The following is an 11,940-nucleotide window of genomic DNA, read 5'->3' on the forward strand; positions in this document are numbered from 1 at the left end:
CTTGTTAGGACATTTCTAGCTGCGTGCCACAGTGCTTTTGCTGCCAGTCTCTGACGGGTATTTACCAGATAACGGAAACGCTTTATTATGAATAAATTGATTTGTTTAGGAATGCATGACTGGTACAGTACTTGGAGGATCAGAGAAATGCAATGTGAACCTTTGTTTTTAATCTCAGTACTGGCTGGGTGAGCTGTCTCTGACTCTTACCCCTTCTGCACATAAGTTATGGTTTAGTTATTTGTTGTCCTGCAATGAATGTGGCCTGTGTAGATTAATAGAAAACCTGTGTATGTGTTTGTGTATAAGCCACTGACAACAAATCTCTTCAGCGTCTGTGTCTAACCTTCAGCTTTTTCTTCTAGCTACTGTACAGTAATATTTCCAAACTGGATAAAGCAATTACCTATTTGTAATTCTCTTGTTATATTTCAGGTCTGTTTGACCTGAGGTTCCCGCTTACAGTACGCATTTAATATCTATATATCTTTCTATGTATGTGTCTGTCATGACATGTACTATGGTGTTATGACCATATACAGAACACACCAAATTATTTCTGCCATGTTTAGTATTTCCTGACTTGGACTGATTGTGTACTGTAGGCCTACACAAGCATTAATTTTTGGATCAATATGATGCATGTAATTAGACGATAAATTTGGAATCGCCAGTTATTTCTTATTTTCTCCCCAATTTGAAAGGTTTTTTATTTCAACCCGGCTCACTGCTGCCACCCCTGCGCTAACTAGGGAGAGATGAAGACGGACACACGCGTCCTCCGAAATGTGTGCCGTCAGCCGTCTGCTTCTTTTCGCTCGTCTCAGAACTACAGTGTCGGAGGACCACGCAGCTCTGGGTAGCTTACAGGCAGGCCCGCAGACGCCCGGCCAGTCTACAGGGGTCACTGGTACGCGGTGAGCCGAGGACACCCTGGCCGACCTGGGCCCTCCCCACCTGGGTGGCGCTCGGCTAATTGTGCTCCTCCCCCTGGGAACTCCTGTCCACAGTCGGCAGTGGAATAGCCTGGACCCGAACTGGCGACGTCCAGGCTATAGGGCGCTTCCTGCACGTAGAGTACCTTTTACCGGATGCGCCACTCGGGAGCCCCCACAAACACATTTCTAGACCCTATGGGAACTACATATTTAGGCCTAACTGGTTTATTGGAGACTCCTGCATTCTCAACATCTGTCAGACTCATTCAACTTATGTTTGAATTTTAAGGAATTGACTGCATTGTTGTATGCTGAATGCAATAACATTGTTCCATGGCTATTCTGATGCAATTGGACAGTAGTGGAGTAGGTGGTAAAATTTGCTACATATTTAAATCCAAAAATTCTACTGTGTATTCAAAGTAAATATGAATGACTGTTGACTGTCCTTTATTTCAACATGATTCATCACGTGTTCACAGCAATAAATACATTGTCATATTTAAGTCATTGTCATATTTGTGATCTTAATTCCCTCTTACTTATAATTTGATAATTCACAGGTGTTTTCACACTTTGTTTGATCAATTTGTTGAAAATTAAACATGGCATTTCAACATAAATGTAATATTGATAGTTGATAATAAATATTACCGCAGTTCTTCTTTTTTATTTTTTTATTAAAGCCATGATTTTCAGTCGGACTTGTTGCTGTAATAGTAAGTAAAGCCCCTGAAGACACTTGCATGCCATAATTTTTATAAACATCACTTGACTCAGTGCTGGCATTAAAATAAGAATTGTATTACAACAGTTCAGAATTACATTACAAATGTCCAGCACTGTTGTGAGATCATCATATTTAGTCTTCCACTAGCACAGTCATTCAGTCTACAAATGAAGGTGTTTTGAAAAGACCTATTTGGCTTATTGCTGGCATTACAATAACAATAAAAAAAATATGAAACACTGATAAAAAAAAAGACATGTTGACTGACTTGTTGCTCTACACAGGTTCACTGATGTGTGTCCCCCCCCCCATTGTAATTTAAATAGCGCCCCTTTCAATGTAAACGCATAATTAAACCTCCCAATTGTTTCTTTGCTAATTCTGACTTGTTGTTTGCTAAATTTAACAAGAGGTGTGTTTCCAGACATAATGTTTTATGAAACAAACGGTGTGTAGTGTAGTAACTACATCCTTTACACAGTAAAGCAGTCAATTTCCTTTAAGAAATGTATAGCTAGAAAAATAGCTTTGAGCTTGTTTCTTCATCGTCAGATATGATTTAATTTAAGAAACAGTCATTTTTTAACATTGCTAATGATATTAAATGCAGGTAGAGTGGTAAGAAATAAACTAAACAAGAATTAAATACACAATTAGTTTAGCTTACTTCAGGAAAGCCCTACCTTGAGCGCAGTACCTTCGCTCTTAGTTTTTCAGCATAGAAGAATGCAGTGCTTTGCATTTGTTGCAGTCTTTTTTGCTGTATTTTTCTCTGCTTGTTTAAGACTGGCAATATGATCTTAATGGTATTGACTCGTACATGATCAATCGAATGACAGCAACATTTTCAGAATAGTATCCTACCATCTTCATATAGATAGTCAGAAAATGTTTTAGCTCCTGTCTTTTGCTGAAACATTGCATTTTTATTTTCTTTGTTGGTGCAGCCGCCATGTTGAGTTTAAGCAGAGACCCGCGAGTGGAGTCACATGTTGAATTAACTCAACTTGGCTGGGTGTAGTGCAAAAAAAAAATAAAAAATAAAAAAAAAATCATAAAACTGGAGTTGCGAGTTGAAAAAGACAACATTGCTTAATTCCGTTCCCAATGCCTAATTCAGCGCCCTAAAAAATCAGTAGCCCTACATACTATAGTATAGTGTTTTTAATATTACATTTTTTTAATTGTTAGATAACATAATGAAGTAATTTCTTCTAAATGGCTGTTATATGACCATATGCAGGAAATGTGAAATCTAATGCTTTGTAAATGATAAAAAATGTTGCCAACCCAGACATTCTAATTTCAGAAACCAAAGAATAGTAAACATCTTTGAATTACTGTAAACATTTAAGTTTTAATTGTGAGTGCGTGCCTAAAGGGATTTTTTTCCAAAAGCAGGTTTCAAAGTAACTTAGTATTGGTACATATGGCCTTATTAAAGTTCATTCACTTGGAGTGATCTTTTTTACAATAATACCTTTTAGAAGGGGTTACCTCTCCTGTCAATGGCAAACATAACTGTTAACAGTTAATTGTATAATACTGTAATTGAGAAGATATTCAATGTACAAATGTATTGTGTACTGCATGTGGGCAATAACCTATACTGTAAATAAACTGTGATTTACTGTAGTGTGTGTGTATACAGGAAACAAATTCATTCCAGTAACATTTTCCTGATATGTATTGCCATCACTTTGTAGGTCTCACATTTCCCTACAGTAGATATTGTAAAAGACGCTCATGTTGTTAATAAGGTATTTTTATTTTTTAGTGGTATTTTGTTTAAAAGATTTTAGTGAGGAAAATGCATTGATCATTCCTTTCAGATCTTTCAATGCTACAGTCATGCATCCTGCTTCTGCTTCAAAGGGTTACATTGAAACTCAGTCAACACTGAAAACGTTATGGGTGGATTGCGTAGATCGAGATTCAGCCTGGATCAGACTCGATCTCGGATTTAATCTTGTATTGATATTTTTTTCCGTTGCGCAGATCAAGATTCAAATTCAATCCTAGATTACATTCCAATCCTGGTAGTAGGTGGATTGAGTCTGGATTCTTGTGAAGATGGTCGGTTATTTTGGATGTTAGATATCATGTTGTTCGTGATTTGTAGCAATCCTTTTATTGAATAGTGACAAAGGTTTTATACAAAGATTCAGAATGAGAAAAGAAAGCGTAACGGAGCTGGTTAATATATTAAAACCACAAATAGTAGATACAGAGACAAAAAAAGACTCACTTCCTTCATTAATCTGCTAGGCTACCTGAGATTTCATGCCACTGGGTCGTTTCAGAAAATACTCGGCTGCAGTACCTGTTTCGTGTCGATGAGTCATCTAGTAATTCAGAGGATCACTGAAGTTACGTGGGCAATATATTCATTTTCCAACGGGAGAACAAGTTACGAGCCATCGTATACAGCAGCTGCTAACGCAATTTTTCACCAATTAAATAAATAACCGATAAGTATTTCACCGATACACATGAATTTGAGCTATATATGTAGTAGCGAATTATTGGGGAGGTAGATACTGTTTTTTATTTATTTATTTATTTATTTTTATATAAACTCAACATGTTCACCAGTATGTATTAGATTTAGAAAAAAAAACCAGATACCGTGTAAGATAAGAGTTACAAGTGTACGATATTTATTATTCTGTAAAAGTTTATGTACAGTTACTACTGCTTATGCCTCTCCCTTTTCAAAGCAGCTATCTGGTATGCAACTTCAGCTTTTTCTTCTTTCAATGTGTAGATGTGCATTTTCAATGTGTGCTCTTCACGAGCCATCTCCAGAAGGGCGGGGCCAGGGTCAGCTAGCTGATTCACATCTCCGCTGACAGCGGAATCAGGGGCTGGGGCAGTATCAATCGGTCAACTACCTCAGAAAATGTTTTGTAAATTATACATGTTTGTTTTTTTCTCTATATAATAATATCTTTATAGTTCTCAAAAATGTGTGCATCTTTCATATTGGAAAATGCAAAATGTAGTAAATAAGGAAAGCATGTATTAGGTAAGATCTGCAGGAATTGTTTTGTTAACTCTATGTACTTTAAGGTTAGGATATTGGATGTGATGTGAAGTAATCCTATATGTAAGAAACAATACACAGTGCTTCCTGAGCAGAATCAAAACTCATCATCATTTCGCAATTTGCTGTATTTATGTACACAGACAGTCTACATATCAACATAAGAAAAATCCCCCTAGTCTGCAAATGTATGTGATTTAATTAACATTACCTATATAACCTGTGTGAGAGTTGTGTGCAACTATTCAGCAACAAACATGAGAAAGCAGAGTGATGTCTGACTTCACAAGGGGGCATGATGATAGGTGCCTTGACAGTGGGCTTGTATTTCAGTTCAGTGGCTTCATTGGCAAACCTTCAAATCAGTCTCGGAAAGCAGACCTTGCAAGCACTGCTGACGTGTACAACTAGTTGTGACAAACAGACAGAAACCAGGACACCTGTTTCATTCCACTCTGCGTAGTGGGCTATTAATGCCATTCACTGTCAGTGTAGTCATTTTATCTAGAAAATCATTCAGCAGTCATTTTAAATATTTGAACTAACCCACAGCAAAATGATGATTTGCCCAAAAAAAAAAAATCTAATAAACTTTCTTAGAAGTGATATTTGTAAGCTTTTAAAAGAAAAAAGAAAAAAAAAAACAAGGTTAACAATCCAGTATTCTAACCTTAACATTGGTAGCTATTTCATATAGCCAGTATACAAATGTTTTTATGATTTCTTTTTCTAGGTGCTTTTAGTAACTAAACCTCATTCATGAGCTGCGATTGGTTTAGCAGCCATGGATGACAAGGCCTCAGTTGGGAAAATTAGCATTTCTTCAGACTCGGTTTCCACACTAAACAGTGAGGATTTTGTCTTGGTTTGCCACCAAGAGGACGAAACACCGTCTTCAAATAATGGTAGTGATGATGAAAAAACAGGACTGAAGGTAAGAGCATTCAAAGTGTAGAGTAGAGATTTTGGTCTGGTTTTGCTTCTGATGTAAACTGGACCTCATTTCACCATGGATGAACTGCATACACCAGTACAAGTAGGTGCAAGCATTGGGATTGTTACAAGTAGTATTCTTTTTGTTACGGTTTACCAACATAGTGACAGTTCAGTTGCTCAGTGCAGAGTTAAAGGAACCATATAATATATTAAGTTAAATGAGGTACTACTGTAATAGGTACTTGCTTTTACTGAAGAAATGCAAAAACGTTTTCATGAAATCGCCGACATTTTGCACATGGAAACTCTTTAATTTTGCTGTCACTGTGCTGTACAGTAAGTCAAGTAAATGTCTTGTACTGTAAGTAACTGTGCAGAAATGCCATACTTGGATCTACAGAACTTGTTTTATAACTTATTTCTCAATCTGCAAAAGATTGCAATTGCAAACACAGAAATCAGCTGACCTTTGGACACCCTCCGTTTTGTTACGTTTGCTATTTTACGACAATACAGATCACATGGTATAATTGTATTTGTAATGCTAATAGCAGAAGAAACTGGTATGCATTGGCAGTGTCACAACTGAATTAAAGGTACCTTACTGTAGATATCATGTTACAGTTCTGCATATCTTGTACAACTGAAAAGTCGACCCTGATCCTCCTGCTTGTTTAGTTTCCTGGTTCATTCCAGGTCCAAACCTGGGTGTGCTACTGTACTGTATTGTACACGCTGAGCAATGTTGCTTTACACACGCACTGTTGCTATGTCACTCATGCTTCAATGTCTCTGAACCAACAGACGGGCCGGATTTATGAAGGTCATTTTTCCAAAGTGCATACATGCTTATGTTTGGTGAAAAATAAAATAAAACCAGATTATCAATAATCTAGTCCAATTGTTCAACGGGAGCTTTGAAAACAGATGATGTGTTCCAGAACTAGAGACAAGAAACCGAGAAGGTTTATTTAAGGACACAAGCTTGTTTACTACTGTTTTAACATTTTAAATTTCCTTTTACAAAGAGTAGTGCCAATTGCACCTTATCAAAGAACTGATCTGCAGTATGTATCTTGACAGCATCTGTGGGTTATTAAGTGATGTACCCGTAACTATTCATTCTTTGATATTAATAGCTTCTTTCTTTTCTACTGTGCAAAGTTCTGTATACATGTACAGCCAGAATACAGCAAGTTTTCTTTAGTTTTTCATAATGACAGTCAGTAGGTCTTTAAGCCCATCCATGGTTTAACAGGTTTGGTTTACATCAGTTGCAACTTCAGTATTGAATGAAATAATTTTCAATTATACTTCTACTACCAAAACTCACTTTTAACACCAAAATTGTAATCTCTCTATGAGCCTGTGTTCTCCGCATGCTTCAGAACCTAAAATAATTAACTGAACCTTATTGTACTTCCACATAACTCTTAAACCCTGCTAAATTACCCCTTCTCAAATTCTGACCTCCTGTTAATGATGATGGTAATGAAGTGTGAATGAAGGCATGTTGACTCACCCCTTCTCTGGATGTTGTCCCTCTTCTCCAGCCTGTGATATGTTTTATTAACTCTCACTTCCAGACAGTCCTGCTTTTTCGTGATACCTACTGTATTTGTGTCTGTATGTTTGCACAACAGCCGCTTTTCTCACCTCTCCTTTGTGCTTGTACACCTCTTGCCTGTGATCAGTAATTTTATTTTTTTAAATATTACTATCTCAACTTTGTTGCTCTTGATCGTTGTTTATTTGCCTGCTGTTTTTTATGATAATTTGTTTCTTGTTCCTCCTCGTTATTCGACTTCTCTTTCTGGGAAGTAATAAGGTGTAACATTCTTATGAAAAGGTAGCCCTTGCTGTGCCACTCCTTGGAGGCCGCCAAGGGCCAAATCAGATGGCCCAGGATATAAGTACTGTAGGACAGTATTTATTATAAGAGCACATTATATAGGAATCAACCTGTCACAATTATTGCTACATATTTAATGGAAAATTGCCCTTATTATTATTATTATTATTATTATTATTATTATTACAATATCACCAACTGTTATTATTTTACCATCCTAGCCAAGTAACTGCAATGCTTATTTTCTGCAGCAGATGGCATCATTGCATACAATATTCTGATGAATTTTCATTCAAAACTACGCTGCCTGCACCATATGGGCGATCCTCAGCCTAGTGAAGGGATACTACAGACCCTGTGTCATAGTTTGCAATGATTTCAAATCTTATATCTTGTAAATCCTTGAGACTGGCTAAGTGCCATTAAGGATAGAGACCTGCATGTAAAAGGCTAATAAAAGTAATGGCTACATAACTTTTTTTAAAATTTCTTCAAGGCTAAAATTTGAAATAATTAAAAAAAAAATAAAGAAAGAAAATAATATTTTCCACATTGGAAAATACTCTTGCAATTTTCACTTTCCAGTTACCTAAATGTACACTGTTTGTCTAAATTAAGTTTAGTCACTCTGTCAAACCCCAAATGTATATTATTTTGTTGTTCAGTCTAAAAAAAATTAAATTGGATCTGTAAAAGTTGCTAAAACAGATTGAAAGTTCTGTTCTTTGTCAAAACTTGTTCAGAACACTCTTGCAGTTAAGTGCTTGTCTGCACAGTTTGATAACATGACTCCAGTATGAACCAAGCAAGACTTTCTTCTGTGTTTCTTTTTTCATTCATTGTTTCTAAAGACCTATTTTTTCAGTATTTTAAATGCTGCAAAACACATGATCCTACTGTTACTGTGGGCAGCTTGTTTTGAATTGGAATAAATGCGACATGTTTTTACAAAACTGAACAAAAAACACAAAGGGGTCAGTGTACAGAAAAACATATTCTAATAGGCCGATAATCTGAGGCTGATTAATTAATGAATCAATCAAGTAGGTTCTGTTTTGAAGACTTGTATACACTATTTGCCAAATATATTCTTTATGGTTGACAGTTTTAGTTGTGCTGCAGTGGAGAACTAGAGGTGGCACACTCGCCTTCAGTTAAGAGTTAACAGAAAGCTCATTATCTATGTGCATATTTTGTGTAGAACTACATGCATTACTTGGACTGTGGTCAGATACTCTTTAGACAAATTAAAAAAATGGAGAGCTATAGAAAAGCTGTCTGGCTATATAGATGATAATACACCAAATACAGTATACTTCAGTGAGACTTATTTATTTCTCTTTACTTATGCAGCATAAGATTACTACTCGAGCATATTACATGTAATATATATAATATTTATATATTTACAGACGTGCTCAAATTTGTTGGTACCCTTACAGCTCATTGAAATAATGCTTCATTCCTCCTGAAAAGTGATGAAATTAAAAGCTATTTTATCATGTATACTTGCATGCCTTTGGTATGTCATAGAATAAAGCAAAGAAGCTGTGAAAAGAGATGAATTATTGCTTATTCTACAAAGATATTCTAAAATGGCCTGGACACATTTGTTGGTACCCCTTAGAAAAGATAATAAATAATTGGATTATAGTGAAATTTCAAACTAATTAGTTTCTTTAATTAGTATCACACATGTCTCCAATCTTGTAATTCAGCCTATTTAAATGGAGAAAAGTAGTCACTGTGCTGTTTGGTATCATTGTGTGCACCACACTGAACATGGACCAGGGAAAGCAAAGGAGAGAGTTGTCTGAGGAGATCAGAAAGAAAATAATAGACAAGCATGGTAAAGGTCAAGGCTACAAGACCATCTCCAAGCAGCTTGATGTTCCTGTGACAACAGTTGCAAATATTATTAAGAAGTTTAAGGTCCATGGAACTGTAGCCTCCCTGGGCGTGGCCGCAAGAGGAAAATCGACCCCAGATTGAACAGAAGGATAGCGCGAATGGTAGAAAAAGAACCAAGGATAACTGCCAAAGAGATACAAGCTGAACTCCAAGGTGAAGGTAAGTCAGTTTCTGATCGCACCATCCGTCGCTTTTTGAGCGAAAGTGGGCTCCATGGAAGAAGACCCAGGAGGACTCCACTTTTGAAAGAAAAACATAAAAAAGCCAGACTGGAATTTGCTAAAATGCATATTGACAAGCCACAATCCTTCTGGGAGAATGTCCTTTGGACAGATGAGTCAAAACTGGAGCTTTTTGGCAAGTCACATCAGCTCTATGTTCACAGACAAAAAAATGAGGCTTTCAAAGAAAAGAACACCATACCTACAGTGAAACATGGAGGAGGCTCTGTTATGTTTTGGGGCTGCTTTGCTGTGCCTGGCACAGGGTGCCTTGAATCTGTGCAGGGCACAATGAAATCTCAAGACTATCAAGGCATTCTGGAGCGAAACGTACTGCCCAGTGTCAGAAAGCTCTGTCTCAGTCGCAGGTCATGGGTCCTCCAACAGGATAATGACCCAAAACACACAGCTAAAAGCACCCAAGAATGGATAAGAACAAAACATTGGACTATTCTGAAGTGGCGTTCTATGAGTCCTGATATGAATCCTAATGAACATCTATGGAAAGAGCTGAAACTTGCAGTCTGGAGAAGGCACCCATCAAACCTGAGACAGCTGGAGAAGTTTGCTCAGGAAGAGGGGGCCAAACTACCTGTTAACAGGTGCAGAAGTCTCACTGAGAGCTACAGAAAACGTTTGATTGCAGTGATTGCCTCTAAAGGTTGTGCAACAAAATATTAGGTTAGCGGTCCCATCATTTCTGTCCATGCCATTTTCATTTGTTTTATTATTTACAATATTATGTTGAATAAAAAAATCAAAAGCAAAGTCTGACTTCTATTAAATATGGAATAAACAATGGTGGATGCCAATTACTTTTGTCAGTTTCAAGTTATTTCAGAGAAAATTGTGCATTCTTCGTTTTTTGTGGAGGGGTACCAACAAATTTGAGCACCTCTGTATACTGGTCCTAATACAGGTGATGAGCGCTACTATTTGAAACCCTGGAAATAGATTTTATTATCTCTGACTGGGTAAAGTGGAGTTGGACTGTTTATTTTACATATATTTTGAAAAAAAAAACACTTCCCCAACTGTGATGAAACTTGGTTAGGACATTCTTTAGTTATTGATTATATTACTATAGTCTGATTGTCTTACATTTTTGTTTCTACATTCAATGGCTGTAGGTCATAGGGATCTACATCTTAATGGCAAGAATATATGCTGCTGACATACAGCACTTACTGTTATTACACTCAAATAGAACAGTTTAGAGCAATATTTACAGATCCAATCATCCTTCTGGGTTATTCATCTCAAAGTACATTAAATATGTTGTATCCATAAACTGATAAGATTCAAGTACTTATTATGGCCTGTCCTCAAAAGTTAATGATTTGAAGTTCCTTTTCAGGTAGGTATTGGAGCATACATACACATTAAAATAGTCAGGTTACTGTAACCATTGCAACAGTGTGTTCCATCAAAGGTTATGTTCCAAAGACTTATTGTGTGTTACTGGAACTGTAGTTTAGACAGTACTGAATCAATAAAGTTCCCAGCATAGACTCTGAACCATTTTACTGTTTTTTTCCCCACAAAGCCTTTAAAGTCTTTATCTTCATCTCTTCAGCTAAAGTTGTGTCCTGTAGTGAGATGGGGACAGGATTGCCAGAGTTGAAATAAATACTGAAAACCAGGTATAGGCACACTTAGTGAATAATAACCAAACCCACAAGCAATCAGAATCGGCTAACACCATAACATAGTGAAAGAAATGTAAAAATCAAAAACAAAAAAACAACAAAAAACAATGACTGCTCAATGAAAAATTACAGTTTGAAGCTACTTCTTCCATTATTTGGAGGATATGAAGTACCTCTCTAAATTCCTGACACTTAGGGATTGGATTCAGGAACGTATTAGGAACATTAAGATTATATGAAATATTCCTTTAATATTGACAGCAACTTGTTTTTGAAAATCTATCATTATAGACCTCATACTACAGAACTTTGGAGAGGGGATGCTTTTTAAATATACAATTTAACAGGTATGCTTTCTTTAGGAAATAAATACCTGTGGAGAGAACAAGAAGTATATAAGTAAACTAAATGTGGTGTTTATTACACAGGTTTTTGCTGAAGAAGGTGTCAGCTTTAAGGTCAGTTAAATTTTTTATATATATTGTCTGTTTGTTCTGCTTCCCCTTATTTGCAATAACATAGAGGAGCATTCCTTGCTTTATATGTTTCCACAATTTACTTGCTTAAATAAATACTTGGCAAACAATTATTTTGCGATGAGATCCAGCTAGCTCAACATGTAACTACCCCTTTGCTGTACTTTGGTCTGTCTACAGG

General features: G+C 36.5%; 1 protein-coding gene across 2 annotated transcripts in view; it reads left to right on the forward strand.

Moving 5' to 3' along the window:
- The window catches only part of LOC117973972 (rab GTPase-activating protein 1-like), a 123,032-nt gene that overhangs the window by 7,317 nt on the left and 103,775 nt on the right, over positions 1–11,940 (forward strand). Inside the window, exons 2-3 of one of the 2 annotated variants that reach the window (XM_058987081.1) lie at positions 5,448–5,648; positions 11,712–11,741. In XM_058987081.1, the coding sequence (XP_058843064.1) occupies positions 5,499–5,648; positions 11,712–11,741 (180 nt within the window). In that variant the 5' untranslated portion in view covers positions 5,448–5,498. The remainder of the gene's footprint in view (positions 1–5,447; positions 5,649–11,711; positions 11,742–11,940) is intronic. The other variant, XM_058987082.1, reaches the window with a different exon arrangement.

The sequence above is a fragment of the Acipenser ruthenus genome, chromosome 15, assembly GCF_902713425.1.
Source record: "Acipenser ruthenus chromosome 15, fAciRut3.2 maternal haplotype, whole genome shotgun sequence".
Classification (NCBI taxonomy): domain Eukaryota; kingdom Metazoa; phylum Chordata; class Actinopteri; order Acipenseriformes; family Acipenseridae; genus Acipenser; species Acipenser ruthenus.